We start from the raw sequence: 18,880 nt of genomic DNA on the forward strand, positions 1-18,880 counted from the left end.
GAATCAATTGAAACATTTACTTCAAGCTATAATTGCAATTTAAAAATTAGTCTTAAAATAAGAGTCAAAAACACACTCAGGAACTCATATGTAGAAAAACATTCCCTAAACTGGAAGGAAATGCATAATATATACGAATATATATGGATAAAAATTCAAGAACTCCAATGGAAGGCAAGTTCTTTAACAGTGATGAATGACTCACCTAAGGCATATCATTTAATTTCAATAAGGAAAATAAAAAAGGACCACTATTGCTGCAAATTTTAAAAATAACTGTATTGTTAACAAGAATTATGACTCATTTTGAACTATTAAAATTGGTCTACATGGATTCATATCATATCAGTTTTAAAAATATGCGCAGTGCTTATTTGAATATGCCATACATATTCCTGACAGGTAATCTATTCCTAACGATACTCAGGAAGGCCTACAGGGCATCACATTCGGTGTTAACAAGTACAGGCGAGTTAGCACACTTGGCATTTAATTCACATTCTTCTCCCTTTTTATTCTAGATGAATGACCTACTTTAATAAAATTATTGGTGCTAATGTATTTTACTGGTGATAGAATCATTAGTAAGATTTAACAGTTTTGTTAACTCTAACAGTTTGCTTTCTGAAGCGTATACAACATACACTTGTATTTTCTGGGTTTCTTTTTTTTTCATATTAACAAGGTGAAATTGAATAAAGTTACTTGCTCATCCCATTAGGAAAGTAAATATATATGCATATCAAGTTTTTGTTTTTATAAAAGGTGCCACATTTGCAGAAATAACACTAGAAATAACAATTATTTATAATACTGAAGTAATTTAGAATTTGGTCTTCACAAAATGTATATTTCTGTTTCCTGCAGAAAACCATCTGGATCAATCAACAAAATAGGCACATAGTAGGGATAGCATAACACATTCTAAATTAATTTTGATTTTTGCCTTCCTCAAGCTCTGGAATCTAACCATCACAAGAAAGATTCTGTTGATACAAAGAAGTAATTATTTCACTGTCTTTAAAGGCCTTGCTTTAACTTCTGTTTTCACATCTTGAGTTTAAAATATATCTCACATTAAAGAACAAAGGATGCCATACAAATTGAATTCAAGGTCTTAGAATTCCTTCAGCATCATAGATAACACATACAAATACGTACTTCTCTTTACACATTAGTTATTATTTCTTTCTAAAATATTAGTTTTTGTATGCTTGAGATGCATAAAGGCAAATTATATTATAGATTTTCATGTAATGTTTCTTTAAACCAGAGAAATCTCATGTAATGCCATTGAACACACCTACATTCTCTTTATTAAATTGAAACTCTTGTCTAGCTGAATTGTGTAGCATGATGTATACTTACATAAATAAAAGATAAATAATTAGTTTAGAGGTATATCATAGAAATGAAAATAGTATTCAGAATGATATGTACATATGCATGTGTACATGTAAGCATTTCTGTGTGTATGTGTGTGAAAGAGACAGAGAGAGAGAGTGTGATCACTGCCAGGCATATTTTTATTATTGTAAAGTTCAGGTCAGTGTTAGACAAACCATGGATGACTTGGTGTCTTGAATGACAATAGAAAGGCAAAGGTCTTTTTTAAACTTCCTATATGAACCAAGACATATTCAGTTACAATACAGGGCTCACTTCATCAGGAAACTTTCCTCTCATAATATTCTCATATATCAAAATTTCAAAGTGCATTATGTACATAGTGCATTTTGGGCACATGATAAATTTTGTCCTTATGTGGCAGTGGTTCCCCTCAAAAATGTTGGATGTAATAAATTGCTATAATCAAATCTAATTTCTGAAAAATACCTGTGGGAGTAACAAACAAAAAAAGCACGTCTTGTATAAAAAAATGATAAATAACAGCGAAGGTAGCTGTTTATTATAATCAACTTGGTGCTGAATTACAAAATTAAAATTATGTAGCCCTTTATAAGTAACCCGAGCAATATACATGATCTGTAGAATTATGTTGACTTATTTTGCATTTCATAGGAACAGTTCAAAGAAATATAATAGAAAAAAAAATGGAAAGATTTATCACAAAGGACCCTGTAGCACAGAATATTTTGAAAAAATCCATTTATTTTGATCTATTAAGAAAACTAGCATGAAAATGATTTGCTTAGAACTCATTAAGTGTAAAACATTTTGAAAAAGTGCTAATTTTCTAAAAGAAACATCTATGCAGTAAGCAAATTATATTTTTCTATGACTTATTAGTATGGGATCATGTGAACTAATGCATCTACAGAATAAAGAAACTTCTAAAGGGTTGATTAAACTAAGCTTCAAGCTGCAGTTTGATAGAATTATTAATTTAATCATTTTAAACAGTTAATTTCATCCAAATTTTTTTTTCCAGCCTTCCTTGAGCAAAGAAATTTGCTTTACTCTTCAGTTAAGAAATCAAATAGAGAATTTTATTCCAGATGATAATAGAGATGTGACTGTAAACTTTTGCATTACACGTACCAATAACGTTTGCTTTGCACTTGCACTGGCCTGAATTTTGGTGACAGGTAATATCTCCATCCACTGTCCCAGAGGTATTGCAGTTACAGGGACTGCAGCCATCAGGATCCAACTCTTGTAGATTGTAGAATCCATTCTGGCACTGATTGCACTGTCTGCCAGACACATGTCTCTTACAATTACACTGGCCTCCAATCTAGAGAAGATACAACATTTTGTAGAATGATGAACGTATCTATTTTTAGATAATTTGCTCATTAGGTACAAGACAGGGAGGGAGGGAGAAGAAAACTAAATGTTCAACAGACAAGAAGGTAATAAGATATTTTTCCTCTTGACACACAGCATGGGAGGCTTCAGCAGGGGGAATATATAGAACTGAATGAAAATAAAACCCATAGAAGTTAGTTGCATAAGAATAAAAGGGAAATGGGGAATTAACCATTAAATACTAATATAGAAATCAAAATATAAATATGTAGAGACTGAAAATAGAAAACAGTCAGCACTTAATTTAGTCTTTAGGACACGACTTCTCTGTTTTTTTTTTTTTTTTTTTTTTTTTTGAGATGGAGTCTCGTACTGTCACCAGGCTGGAGTGCAGTGGGGCAATCTTGGCTCACTACATCCTCTGCCTCCTGGGTTCAAGCGATTCTCCTGCCTCAGCCTTCCGAATATCTGGGACTACAGGCGCCTGTCACCACGCTCAGCTAATTTTTGTAATTTTAGTAGAGGCGGGGTTTCGCCATATTGGCCAGGATGGTCTCGATCTCTTGACCTCGTGATCCACCCACCTCAACCTCCCAAAGTGCTGGGATTACAGGCGTGAATCACCACACCCAGCCCACCTCTCTGTTTGATTCCTCTTGTTTACCGTCTCATTGATTTAAACTTGTTTTGTAAATGCTAGGTATTTAAATTAAGGGAGAATCTTTCTATAATGATATCATCCCATAAACAATATAACAATATTTAATGTTATTTGTTAATAGAATTACGTATGCCTATTGATACTGACCCTAATACAGTTTTTCTTACCCAACTCCCCTTTTCGGACTATTTCAGCATATGTATGATTCATTTTACCACATTAAATATATTTAGCTGATTTATATTGAGGTAAGAAATTCCAAAAATGTTTCTTGTTTTAAAGCGTTTTCAAGCAAAATAACAACTAAAACACTGTGCCATTTTACTCTTCAAGCATCTGATTTGAGAAGAATGAAAATACATAAAATATAGTGTTCATCTACTTTATGCATAGATAATACTATGTTGATTAAAGAAAGATAAGAACTAAACTCTTCATAAGCAGACATATGTATATAAAATGTCAAATAAATATGAAAAATTTAATATCTCTTTGAGAGTCCCTGCCATTTTCCCCCCTGACTTTCTTTCACTTGGATTAAATCCAGCTCTTCACATTTGGAGGCAGAGTTACCATAGAAGGAAGTAACCTACTTGTGAAAAGATATTATTTGATTTCTATTTAATTTCAAGGATATTTAAAAATGTCTAGGTTGGGATTCAGTTACAAGATATAGGGAAGGACTTAGAAATTAAATAATTTTTAAAGACCTATCACTGCCTCAATTTTCCTCATCCAAGAAATAGAGACTCACTGGAAGCTTTATTAAGGATAAATTAAGACAATTGATATGAAAATATCTAAGACTAAAAGATAAATGATTATATGCAAACCAAATGTAGTTGTAGATAATAATGAACTTCAATATCAAAGATGCATATAGTTTTAGAAAGATGAGTAAGAACGATGAATTGCCTTCTCGTGCCTGGCTGTTTCTCGGTCTTACTCATATCTAGTCCAAAAGATACAAAATCATTACTCAAGACAGAGATTTGATTCAGCCTACAAAACTAAATGGCATTTATTGGTGGATATGTGTAACATACAGGCACATCATGAAAATCCAATAGGCCTGTCAGTACATACTTGTAACACTTCAAGTACATCAACCCATAACTCAGGCCTGAGTATTTGCTGGTACTTTACAGGTACCAGTCCTGTTCTCCAAACGGATGGTAAACACCTTAAGGCATTGGACATACATTATGTTTCCGTCAAATAATAATCTTAAACATTACCCACATGTAAACAATATGTTTTCAAATAGCAAGGAAGCGTGCAAAAGGTAAAGAGAAATAAAAGTGCAAAAACTTTTTCTTTTATATGTTTTATTATATTATTATTATTATTATTATTATTATTATTGAGACGGCTTAACTCTTGTTGCCCAGGCTGGAGTACAATGGCGCGATCTCGGCTCACTGCAACCTCCGCCTCCCAAGTTCAAGAGATTCTCCTGTTTCAGCCTCCCCAGTAGCTGGGCCACCATGCATGGCTAATTTTTTGTCTTTTTATTAGAGACACGGTTTCACCATGTTGGTCAGGCTGGTCTTGAACTCCTGTCCTCAGATGATCTGCCCGCCTTGGCCTCCCAAATATTTGGGATTACAGGCATGAGCCACGGCCCCTGGTCTTGTTGTATTCTTATTTACATGTAATGCATGTATCAGCTGGAGCGTCCTTACCTTTTGAAATCTAGATAAGGCTGCCTATGACCCTAATTCCATTCCTGAATGACAGAAGTGCTCCTTAAGTTTATAAGAATTCTATGCGTATTGATCATTTCATAGTCGCCCTGACCCTACACTTCTGCTTCTTCCATTTTGAAGTCTTTCTGGCTCCTACCAGCACTGCCCTGTGTCACCCAGAGGTGAAACTCAGCTAATGCCTCAATTTCAAGAACTCTTGTTCAAAACAAACAAAGAAACAAAATGTAGTTGTTAATCTTTATTAAAGATTTGGGGTAAAAGAGGAATTAAATCATTACTTTGCAATTCATAATATCCCTTTAGTTTCCCCTACAGCTAGAAATTTTCATTGGCACTCCAATTATCTACCATCTCTGTGGCTTCTCTGTTCTTCCTCCTTGCTCTGCCATAAAGCATATCCACTTTTTTCTGTACACCTGACTTTGCATGGTCACTTTCTCACATACATCTCAAAAGTGTATATTATCGCCTTGATTCTTGCAAAAACCTAAGTCTTATCCAGATATTTTTGTCAATAAAAACAATTATTTCTATATGAACAATTCTGTCACAAATTAATAAAATGACAAGTTTATTCCCATTTCATTAATCTAAGTTTCTGTAACACATGTAGACTATAATTTCTGTATATTAACTATATCTTAAAATATAGTTTAAAACTAAAGTAAGGCACTATTACTTTTAAAATTGTTAACTTTAGTCAGTTTCCCAAAATTCAACTGAAAATACCAAGTTTACTTCTGTAGATTCTATAGCTGTAGATTCTCCCTTTTTAATGTGAGAAAATAAAAATCTACTCATACTCTAAAACCAATTCCTGTCCACCAAGAAGTAGAAAGAGAGAAAGGCATTCCTCTTTCTTTTAAAAATATACTTCCAAATCATAAGACACTCTTTGGTACGATCCTTCCAGGACAACTGTAGATTGACCTATTGGTTTTCTTTGGTCAAATACTAGCACATATAATGCTTGCATATTTGATTCAAACAGACATTTAAAAATGCCTGCAAAAGCATACCAGCATGGCGCATGTATACATATATAACAAACCTGCACTTTGCGCACATGTACCCTAGAACATAAAGTATAAATAAATAAATAAATAAATAAGTAAATAAGTAAATAAATGCCTGCAAATTTAGAGTTCATTCTCGCTTGCTAGACTTGGAACTCTGAGATCACCTTGTGAACAAGCTTATGCTATCCTGCTAGAATATTAGAGGTTGTATGGCAGAAAACTGAGGTGCCCCAGTGAACAGCCAGCTTGTCAACCACCACATATGTGAGTGAGGTCTTCCTATCTAACTGCTACTTGACCAGCTAGCTAATCACAGACAAATGAGAGAGCCCAGAAGAGGTTGGACAAGTCAGTGCACACCAGCACTGAGCCAAACCATAGAATCCTAAATAAATAAACAATTTTTATTGTTTTTAGCCACTAACTTAAGCAGCAAAAATTAATAGATACAATATCATTGACCAGAACTTAAACCACATTTCTACACCTAGCTGCCAAGGAGGCTGAGAAATGTAGATTATTCTCTATGATCATGTGATCAACTACTATTGAGCTTTCTTTTACTAGCATGGAAGGAAAGACAGATAAAGCAGTACAATTACTATCTCTGGTAACAAACAAATATCTATTCACAGTTCAAGTCATGGAGATTCTCCTACTCTTTACGGCTTAAAATGCAATTTGGTCTTAGAAATTTTGGTCTTGCCTGAATCACAGTTTTGGCCTTAACATGCTTTCAGCCACAAGAGCAGAGGAAAGAAATGATCATCCCCATGAGATGCAGTTAGAAACTCAGAAATAGCTTTCCTTAGTCTGGCTTAGGTCTTCTCTTCTTTTGCTTATTTTGTAAAGTAGAAGATATTTCTTTGCAGTCTTCACCCTTTCCTAACATAGGCATTAGTGCTATTAATATACTACTAAGTCCTGCTGTATTGGGCATCTCACAATTTTCTTATGCTGTGTTTTCATTTTCATTCAGTTCAGAATACTTTTTAATTCCTCTTTGGGTTTCCTCTTTGAATCTTGGGTTATTTGGAATTGTGTGAGTTACTTTCCAAATATTTAGTGCAATTCCAGGTTATTTTGTTATTGATTTCTAATTTAATTTAACTGCAGCCAGATAATGTACTTTATATGACTTGAATTCTTTTAAATCTTTTGAGGTTTGTGTTATGCTTCAGAATTTGATCCATTTTGGTAGATATTTTGTATAGGCCTGAAAAATAGGTGCAGTTTGCTGCTCTGTTGGGTTGAATGTTCCATAACTGGAGATTAGGTCAAGTTGGTTGACAGTGTTGTTCTAATCTATGGATTTACTGATTTCCTGTCAGTTTATTCTACTAATTATTGAGAGAAGGGTATTGAAATTTTTGCCCACAAATGTGGATTTTACTTTCTCCTTCAGTTACATGAGTTTTTGCTCTGTGCATTTTGAAGCTCTGTTGCTGGTACAGAAATATTAAGAATTGTTATGTCCTATTGATAAAACGACTCCTTTCACAAAATGAAATTACCTTCTTCATCCTGGGCAATATTTTATCTTAGACAAAATTTCTAAAAATTCATGCTTTCTCATATTAATAAAGTCACCCTAGATTTCTTATGATTAGTGCTCACAGGATTTATCTTTTCCAACATTTGCTTTTAACCTATTTGTGTCTTGTACTTAAATATGTTTTCTGCAAGCAGCATATAGTTAAGTTGTACTTTTTCCTTTTTTTAACCAATCTTCCAGTCTCTGACTTTTAACTGGATTATTTAGAACATGTAAATTTAGCATTATTATTGATATGATTAGGTTTAAATCTATTATCTTGATATTTTCTTTCTATTTGTCCCATCTGTTTGGGATTTCTTTTTTCTTCTTCTTTTTTTTTTTTTTGCCTGTTTTGTGTTATTTTATATTTCTTTATGATTCAAATTATCTCCATGTTGGTTTATTAGCTATAACTCTTTTTTTTATGATTTTAGTGGTTTTTATTCTACATCTTTATCACAACCTAGCTTTAAGTAACATACTACTTCAAATAGAGTATAAAGATCTTACAATAGTGTACAATTGTCCCTTGAACAACATGAGCTATCATTGCATGAGTATACTTATAAAAGAATTTTCTCGCACCTCTGCCAGCCCTGAGGCAACAAGACCAATCTCTCCTCTTCCTCTTATTCCTCCTCCTCATCTTACTCAAAGTGAAGATGAAGAGGACAAAGATCTTTATGATCCAGTTTCACCTAGCAAATAGTAAATACATTTTCCCTTTCTTATGATTTTCCTAAAGATTCTCTTTTCTCTAGATTACTTTATTATAATAATACAGTAAATAATATACACAAAATAAATGTTAACTGACTGTTCATGTTATCAGTAAGGTTTTTGGTCAACGGTAGGCCATTAGTAGTTAAGGTTTTGGAGAGTCAAAGTTAAACATGAATTTTTGACTGTGTGGGAAATTAGTACCCCTAACTCCCATGTTGTTCAAGGGTCAAGGGTACTTCCTTTTCCCCTCCTAGTTACTGTGTTATTACTGCCAAATGTTTTACTTATACATGTTATAAAACCTTTACTATATTATTATTTTTTTTAAAAACTGTCAACTGTATTTAAAGAAAATTAAATCATTAGAAAAATACCCTCCATATTTGCCAATGCAGTTGCCATTTTGGGTGTTCTTTGTTTCTTTGTGCAGATCCATATTTCCATATGATACCGTTTTATTTCCAATGGAAGGAATTCTTTTTAATGTTCCTTATAGTATAGGTTTGTGTGTGATGAACTCTTTCATTATATGTATTGCAAATACTTTTTATTTGACCTTCATCTATCTTAGATCTCTTTCCTAGATATAGAATCATAAGTGCACTATTTGTTTTCTTTCATGGTTATAAGAATGTTGCCCCACTGTCTTCTTCTTTGCATTATTTTGGATAGGAAATCTGTTGTCATTCTTACTGTTTTGCCTATGTATTTAACATGTCTTTTTCCTCTGGCTGCTTTAGTATTTTATTTTATCATTAAAAATTTATCACTAGCTTTGAGCAATTCAATTATAATATGCCTTTTGTGATTTCCTTCGTGTTACTTATTTTTTAGTTTTCTTGAGATTCATGAGTGTGGCTTTATGGTTTTCAGTCCTTACTGTACTTGGAATTTTTCAGCCATAAATTCTTTGAATATTTTTTATATTCCCAGCTCCACTCCACCATTCCTGTAGGGACTCAAATTACACATACACCAAGCCTCTAAAAGTTGTCCCACAGCTCACAAATGCTGTTTTCATTTTTACAAATGCTCTTTCAACTCTGTTTCATTTTGGATAGGTTATATTACTATGACTTCAAGTTCACTAACTTTTTAAATATAACATAAATGTTTTATGTTTAATGCATAACCAATTATATCCACTGTATTTTTATTCCATACACTGTAGGTTTTTCTCTGGGATTTTGATCTGTAGGGTTATTTAGTACCTTCCCTATTTTTATGTAACTTTTAAACTATGTAAAGTTATAATATCTGTTTCAATATACTGGCCTGATAATTCTAACGTCTCTCACAATTCTGGATCCATTTTGACTGATGTATTTACATCCTCATTATGAGTTGTACTTTCCTGTTTCTTTGCATGCCTGGTAATCTTTGATTTGGTGTCAGAGACTGTGAATTTTTTCTTGTTGGGTGCTACGTATTTAAGTGCTCTTACAAATATATTTGAGTTTTGTTCTTGGATACAGTTAAATAACTTGGAAACAATTCCTTTTGAGTCTTACTCTTAAGATTTATTAGGTGGTATTGAAGTAGTTATCAGCCTAGGGCTATTCTCCACTATTGAATCTAGACCCTTTTGTGTACACTTATCCAATGCCCCATGAATCATACGTTTTCTCTCCAGTTCAGCTAGTGGAAACAGACACATTTCCCAGAATTACATGAGTGTCAACTATTGTTACTTTTAGTAATTGAAAGGTGTGCTTTCTGCAGCCTCATGCATGCAGTGATCAGTACTCAAGTGAATTCTTAAGGAAGATGCTCTGTAGATATGTGAAATTATCTCTGTGTTCCTCTCTCTCCTCTCTGCAAACTAACTACTTTGAATTCCTGAAACACTTGGCTATATCTCTTCAATTTGGAGAACGCTCTGAGCTCCATCTGGGTTTTCGCTCCCTAAGTCATGGACTGGAAATACTCTGAAAGCAGCAATCTGGGTCGATTGTAAGATTCACATAACTTATTTCCTATTTCTCAGCAAATATTGTCCTCATTGCCTGATGTCCAACATCTAGCAAACAATTATTTAATACATTCTGTCCTTATTTTTATCATTTCAAGTAGGAGGATCAATTCTATCACTCTCTTCAGTCAGAAGTAATGTCTCAAAAAGACATTTGGACATGGCAAAACAACTATAAACTCAACTTAAGAGGAAACTAGTTAACACCACTCAGAGAGAATTTTCAGGAGCTGCATCATAGATAGAGTTCCATTGGGAAACATTTATTCAGCTGTTTAACGTAGCTCCAAGCTCTAAACCCAAATAACATAGAGCTCCAAAGAAGTTTGGCAGTGATACCTATGCTTACTATACCAGGAAAATGGAAAACCATGGATCAAAAACCTCATGCCATCTTTCAACTGTTCCTGTTAAGCAGCCAAAATTGGAATCCTGAAACTTCAATCCCCTCATCAGCACTACACTGTCTCACAGACAAACTCCAAAACATAGCAGAATTTGGATGGAGATTAGCAGAGGTGCAATGCACACTGTAATGTTCAGAAGCTTAAGAAATAGCATTATAAACAGGAGTAAAATTTGGAAATATACTGGTTGCTGTGCTTGTGGTTGGGAGCAAAGGAAGGGAAGAAAAAGATGTGTTTTAACATAGTAACTACTCAAATAATTTAAATCTATAGTCTGTTGCTTTATAACTGTCAATTGAAATGGAAGATTTCATCTCAGTCTAGGTTACCACTATAAGATGTTGCTGCCAAATACAGTAAATTAAATTACAATCAAACTGATCTGTAGGTATACATCCTATTGTGATAAGAGAGCCAGTGCCCAGGAAGACGGAACTAAAGGATAAGTATATTATACACATTCTGCTTTCTGATAAAGGATCCAACTTGTTAGAAATGGTGCATTCAAAGATTAATAAAATTAAGACATGATTTGCCCATGAGGAATACTAGGGCAGGATAAGTAAAAGTTATAATAAATTTATTTTCTTGCTTAAGAAAAAGGATATAGGCGTTAACTAAGAATGCCCATTGTTAGAAAAATATGCATCTAAATACATTTACTAAAATATAAAATTTTGAGAAAATTTAGATGAAGCACATGTCTTTTCCTCTTTTTCTCACTACTTCAAAATAACAGCAATTTAAAAAGTAAAACTCATAATTTTGATGAGACCAGCAGAGAAAACAACATGGGAGAAATATATTTTTCAAAAATTTCACAGTCAAAAAAATGAAATGAAGAAATATAAATAAATATTGGCAACGTTCTTGACTAATCAGAGAAACTACAGTATGAGTGCAGGCTGATTTGGATTCCTAAAGCAAGAGGATCGATCTAGAAAACAGTTAATAGTAAGAGATTAAAACAATTACCAATTTTTGATAAAGTTCAGATCAAGCATGTGCCTTTTCCTCTTGATACTTCAATAACAAAATAGGAATCTTTAAAAATATAACCTATAATTTTAATGAGGCCAGCAGAGAAAACAATAGGGAAGAAATACATTTTACAAAAATTTTGAAAACAGAAAATGAAATTAAGAAATAGAAATAAATATTGACAATATTCTTAAATAATCAGAGAAGTTTCAGCTTGAGTGTTGGCTGAATTGGATTCCTAAAATATGAAAACTGATTTTTTACTACAGAATCTTTGAGAGCCTTAAGACTTGAAGATAATGAAACATTGAAAGAAGTAAGAGGATACACACAGGTCTAAAGTTAAAACAATGGTTCTCAACTGAGGACGATTTTGTCCCCAGGGGAACTTTCTAGTAGTCAAGGTTGGGGGGGAGGAGTTCTACTGGCATGTAGTATACTGGCATGTAGCCAGGGATTCTGCTATACATCCTGCAATGCACATATCAATCCCTCACAACAAATTACCCAGCCCAAAATAGCCATAGTGCCAAGGCTGAGAATCATGAATTAGAGTTATTCTACATAGAAAGTATTTAGATTTTCAGGTCCCCTTTCAACCCCACTCAGCCAGCCAAACTAATCCTACTCCATAGTGACATCAGTCTTATTGTCAAGAATAATTGAAATTAACCAACTCCATAATGTTGGAACATCAACAATTTGTTATTGGGAGAGGCACAAGGTAGACATGAAAGGATTAAGTAAAAGTCTGTATAAACCACCTCTTCCTTTTACCACCACAATTCCCCTTCTACAGGGTTTATGGAAATCCAGAAAGCTGGGAGCCAGAGTTATTTTCCATAAAGAGAAAACTGGCAGAAAGAAACTATAAAGATAAGAACTCTAGAACTAATATTTGAGCTTTTAACCAATGCAAAGAAAAACTGTATTGCTGCTCATAAACATGAGTAAAGGCCATTTTGGAAAGATTTTTACCATTTCTCTACAGAATGAAGCAGATTGCAAAATTCATCAAACTTATATGCAAAATATACAACATGAATGACAGAAACAAAAATAAAGGACGAGGACGAAAAACGATAATCCAGATGAGGAAACAAACAATGCAGGGAATAGAGATAGAAGAAATCATCAACTAATAACAATTTAATAAAATACCTCTGTTATCCTCTGAAGATAAAAGTTGCATTCATTAAAAAATATAGAAACAACAAAAAAGCCTAAAGGAATAAACAATCAGTGGAAGAAAGAATTCTTAAATATTAAAAATATAGAGCCAGGCATAGTGGCATGTGCTTATAGTCCCAGCTACTCAGGAGGCTAAGGTAGAAGTATTGTTAGAGCCCAGGAGTTTGAGTCCAGCCTAGACAATATACCAAGATTCTGTATCCAAAAAAAAAGCTGGAAAAAAATCTCAACTAAAAGATTAGAAGAGAAAGTTAAGAATACACTTCAGAAAGTCCAATATTAATAATGAGATGATTATTATTTTATGTCTAGTAGATGCTCAGCAAAAGTTATTTTGAGTAATTGTAACTTTGATGTTTTTCTAGCATTCCTTAGCTTACAACAACAATAATATCAACAACCTTTGGAACACTTACAATATTGCAGGCAGATTGCTATGATATTTTATACATGTTTTCCTATTTGTGAATAAATTACCCTGTGAAGTATTATACTTCCCGTAGACAAACTAACAGACGTCTCTAACATAAAAGGGAAAGTAAGTGACATAACTTGAAGTAAAATTGAGAGTTCTGTGGCTGCAGTCCTGCCTGCTTATGCACCATGCTATTGTGCCTTAGAATTTCAATTACTCCTGTACCCTGAGACAGTAGTTGAGGAGTATCTCAACTAAATGGTATAAATTCCTGAAATATTAGGATTATGTGCCATAATTACTGGCTACAGTATTAACTCTGCTCTGAACAACCTAAATCTACCTAAGTCTTCACTTATTTATCAATAAAATGAGCATAATAATATCTACCTCATAGGTCTGTTGTCAGGATTAACTGAGATTATTAATGTAAAAATATTTAGCATCATCTCTGGAACATAGTAAGTGCTTGGTAAAGATGAAGCAGAAGCATTACTCTGTATATTTCACACTGGTACAGAACAAATAGTGGGCAGGAAAATTCATCAAATGATTGATAGTCAAACTTCTTTCAATCCTTCTAAAGTACTTGATGGATGTGGGGCAGTACTTGCAGAGTGAAAGGGCCAATTATTTGCAGCTTGCACAAAGATCCCATAAGCTTGGGACATTCCTACTCTCTCTTCTGCTCACTTCAGCTATACAGCCCCTCTTCTGAATACATAAGGGGTGCTCCCACCTTATGGTGTTTGCATAGGCTGCTCCCTCTGCCTGGGTCTCTTCCTCCAGATTTCCACATGACTAACTACCTTATCTCCTTCAGGTCTCAAGTGAAATGCCATCTTTTTAATTAAAAGTCCTTTGGCTGCATTTCCAAAATTGCAATTCCCTTCCTTAAAATGGCACTCTCAAAGCCTTTTACTTTGTCTAGTTTTCTCCTATAGCACTTAACTTAGTAAATATGTTTACTTATTTTTATATTTATTGATTGTTCTTTCTCTTCCGACTCCCCAAATCACTTTACAATGTAAGCTCCAAAGTGGCAGGAATTTCATCATTTTATTATTTGTGAAAATACATGAATCTTCATTTTACAGAAGAATTTAAACCTTAGAAAGATCAAACTACTTATTAAAAGTGGTGCAGTTACTGATAAGGTTTGGCTGTGTCCCCACCCAAATCTCATCTTGAATTCCTACGTGTTGTTGCGGGGGGTGGGGGGGGGGCAGTGGGAAATAACTGAATCACGGGGCCAGGTCTTTCCTGTGCTGTTCTCGTGACAGTGAATAAGTCTCACAAGATCTGATGGTTTTAAAAACAAGAGTTTCCCTGCACAAGCTCTCTCTTTGCCTGCTGCTATCCATATAAGATGTGACTTGTTCCTCCTTGCCTTCTGCCATGATTGTGAGGCCTCCCCAGCCATGTGGAACTGTAAGTCTACTAAACCCTTTTTCCTGTATAAATTACCCAGTCTCAGGCATGTCTTTATCAGCAGTGTGAAAATGGACTAATATAGTTACTAAGTGGCCCAACTCTGAAATCCATGTTCATAACCCCTATGTTAAATTAACTCTGCTTATCATAAGCTACAAATATAATAATAGCAACAGGAACAGTGCTAGACTCAATGAAGTTTAAGGCATGGCCTATACCTGTAAAGAGCTGAAAGCACAGTGGAAGAATCAGCCAAGCATTCTAATTGTTATTTTGTGAATTTCTTTGCTAGCACTGATGTTCACTAATGTTTGCTTCATATTGTCTTGTAATCACACCCAGGACATCATCATTTTGGACCGTGAAGCAAAAGTCTGCTGGCCCAGGCTCTGGAGCAATGGTTGATATGGACAGTCAATTGGGTGACAAATGTCACAATGAATTTGGTAGGAAGGTTACTGACAACAGGAAAGAGTACAATCCTGCAATAATTACCCTAGTCAGTTTTCTTTACATTAGGAGATGAAATTCTATGAGGGCGAATTCAAGGCATCAAATATGATTTCTGGCACATGTGTGAAAATAATTATTTTGTGCTTAAAGGAAATATGAAGCATGATTTCAATATTGATAAATTATATAAACACAGTTTTTATTAGTGGTTCTCTATATAATGGTTGCCATATTTTAGGTAATTTGAAGCAACACTTTTAAAACAGTAGCAATATAAATATATGTCTTTATATGCACTCATCTGTCTGTGGGAGAGAAGAACTAATGTTCTAAAGATTACGCATTCTCTCGAAACTCACTAAAACCCAATGAGGCAATGTTGATATTGCTAAACAAAGTAAAAATTGAGAAAGCAAACTGAAGAATGTAGGAAGGAAGTCTGTCCCAGAAATTGAGTGGTAGTTCAAGTGTTTCATTTGAGCAGAAAATAAATATAAATGAGGTCAAAAAGGAATCACTTCATCAATGCATACATTCTTCTGAAAATTCTTTTCTTTCCTAGATAACATCATAGACTTCTCTTTTATAAAAGTCTCTAACTCCTCTTCTTACTTTCTGGAGAATTTATTATTTCACATTGTTTTATACATCCACAAGGTATGCACCCTGTGAGTTTTTTTGTTTGTTTGTTTTTGTTTTTCTTTTGAGACGGAGTCTCGCTCTGTCGCCCAGGCTGGAGTGCAGTGGCCGGATCTCAGCTCACTGCAAGCTCCGCCTCCTGGGTTCACGCCATTCTCCTGCCTCAGCCTCCCACGTAGCTGGGACTACAGGCATCCGCCACCTCGCCTGGCTAGTTTTTTGCATTTTTTAGTAGAGACGGGGTTTCACCGTGTTAGCCAGGATGGACTCGATCTCCTGACCTCGTGATCCGCCCGTCTCGGCCTCCCAAAGTGCTGGGATTACAGGCTTGAGCCACTGCGCCCGGCCCCCTGTGAGTTTTAAAAGGTCATACTACACTAGCAATACCTCCCAGTTTCTACACTTTTTCTTTCAGAATTGCCATCACTAACCAGCTATTGTATACTGAATGGTATCTGCCAGTCTGTTCCTCTCCCCAATCTGTTTAAAAAACTGCTATCAAATTAATTTTCATTCATTCCAATTTTTTTTTTTTTTTTTTTTTTTTTTTTTTTTTAAGAGACGGGGTCTCACTCTGCTGCCTAGGCTGGAGTGCAGTGGCAGAAACATAGCTTACCATAACCTCAAACTCTTGGCCTCAAGCAGTCCTCTTGCCTCAGCCTCCCAAACTGCTAGGATTATAGGCATGAGCCACAGTGACTTGCCTCATCTACTCTAATTCCGATGATAATACTCCTATGGTAAGATGGTGAGAATGAAACACCTGGGTACACAAAAGAGGATGCATTTTCTGTAAGTAAAATTAAAATAACAAAATTCAGTTAAAGTTGCTTTGCTTTTAATTATCACCAAGTACTAGCAATTCTAAACAACGTTTGTGATACAATACTCTTCCCCACTGAGGTAGATTGCTTACACTGCCTCCCACCTACTTGGTACACCTCTGTGTCACTCCTGTGCTCAGAAATATTCAATAGCTTCCTGTTGCCTAACTAGTGAAGCCCAAATACCATGAGGTGGTTTCCACATGTCTCTCCAGTCTCACATACCATTACTAACCCTACCTCAGTGACAGCCCCAGAGTTTCTATAGGAAGGGCAGAGTGGCCAAAAATATTGCTCAGGGATTTATCTTACAGTTGCATTTGCACATCAAACATCCCGTCCTTACTTAGAATATAGAGCAATTTTGCATGACTTTATGAAGGACAGTAGTGTGAGGAGGGGAGTGGATGTGGGGGATTTGATGCTTGCCAAGAAAATTTTATAGTCCTACTGTCTATACAGTGGCATATTTTCTGCAAATAACAATAGTCTTACTTCTTTCTTGATATTCATGGCTTTTTGTTTTTTCACTTTGTCCTACATTAACTTCGGTTACAATTTTGAATAGAAGTTATAAGAGCAAACCTCCTTGCTTTGTTCCTGATGTAGTGGTAAAATATTTAACATTTATTGTTAACATAATATAAGCTGTAGGGTTTTTGCAGATGCCGTTTTCAGTTTGAGGAAGTCTCTTCTATTTCTGGTGGGCAGAGGGTATTTATCAAGAAAGTGTTTCGACTTTTTTTTTTCAAAGTTTTTTTATCTACTGAGATGATTACATGGGAATTGTTTTGTATTCTGTTTATGTGGCGTACTACATTAATTGATTTTCAGATGTTAAACTAACTTTGCATTCCTGGGAGAAATCCAATCAGCCATGATGCATTACCCTATTATATATTGCAGGATTCCATTTGCTAATATGCTGTTAAGGTATTTTATATCTATGTTCATATGGAATATTCTAATGGGCTTTTCTTTTAGTGCTTTGTTATGTTATGGGATTAAAGTTAGGTAGCCCTCAAAAATGAGCTAGAAATATATGCTCCTCCTTGGTTTTCTGAAATAGTTTTTGTAGAACTAATATTATTTATTCCTTTATGTTAGTGGCGAATTCACCAGCGAAGCCATTTGGGACTGAGATTTTCCTTGTTGAAAGGTTTTTAGATATGAATTAAATGTCTTTAATATATGTGGGGACATTTCTATTTTTGTTGTTCGTTTTGTGTTAATTTGTTCATTTCATTCAGGACATCAGATTTATTGGCAGAGTTGTTCATAAAACTATATTTTTTAATGTTTATAAAATGTACAGTGACACTGATGCCTCTTTTTAACATTTCTGATGTTGGTAGTTTGTGTTTTTGATGTTGGTAATTTGTGTTTTCTGCTCAAATTTATTAACCTTTTCAAAGAACAAACTACTGAGTTTCTTCATTTTCACCATTTTTTGTCCAATTTCTATTTGATTAATATCCATTCATGTTTTATTAATTGTTTCTTTTCTTCTACTAATTTTGCATTGTTCTTTTTTTCTTTCCCATCGGCAGTCTTCTGGGTAAGAAAACAGCTTCACTCTAATGTCCTGCCTGCTACTTGTTGACCCGCACATTTTACTATTCATCCCTGCTCATTTTTAGTTCCTTTCTTCCCAGATTCATAAGAGACTTAAACTCCCAGAAAAATGCTGGGGCTAGGGTAGGTAGAGGAAAAGTTATGTTTGTGTAATTGAATATTGTAATGAGTAGGCAAAAAGTGAAGGAAGGATAGACATTGATGGGCAAAATAGGTTGAGAAAGAGGGAGAAATGGAAACCATAACCTACAAAGACAAACAACAAAAGAGCTTGGGCTTTCAGTTTTTTTTCATGTATTTCATATGTTCAGCTTAAATTAGGCAGTAAAAGTCAAAAGAGACTCCAGGGGAATCAAGATCAATGGTTATGTGACCACAGAACTCTTGGATCTCTCTAAATCCCAGGATAAAAGCCGACAGAACTAAATAGCAATATAACAACAGCAAAGCCATTAAAAATGTTTATAACAAAACTAAGTGACCAGCTGTGCCCAGAACCCTCCCAAAGAAAAGAAGGTAGGCACGCACCACCAACAGTCACAAAACCTGCATGGCATTAGCCCCTGTATATGAGAAAGCAGATGACAGTAAAGGGGTGTTGGACTTTTGAAAGACCTGAATACGAGAG

General features: G+C 34.7%; 1 protein-coding gene across 1 annotated transcript in view; it reads right to left on the reverse strand.

Annotated features, from left to right (window-relative positions):
* USH2A (usherin) overlaps positions 1–18,880 on the reverse strand; it is an 809,712-nt gene that overhangs the window by 626,553 nt on the left and 164,279 nt on the right. The window contains exon 11 of the mRNA XM_033195653.1: positions 2,503–2,698. Coding sequence (XP_033051544.1) covers positions 2,503–2,698 — 196 coding nt within the window. The remainder of the gene's footprint in view (positions 1–2,502; positions 2,699–18,880) is intronic.

The sequence above is a fragment of the Trachypithecus francoisi genome, unplaced genomic scaffold (genome assembly GCF_009764315.1).
Source record: "Trachypithecus francoisi isolate TF-2019V2 unplaced genomic scaffold, Tfra_2.0 Lachesis_group5, whole genome shotgun sequence".
Lineage (NCBI taxonomy): Eukaryota > Metazoa > Chordata > Mammalia > Primates > Cercopithecidae > Trachypithecus > Trachypithecus francoisi.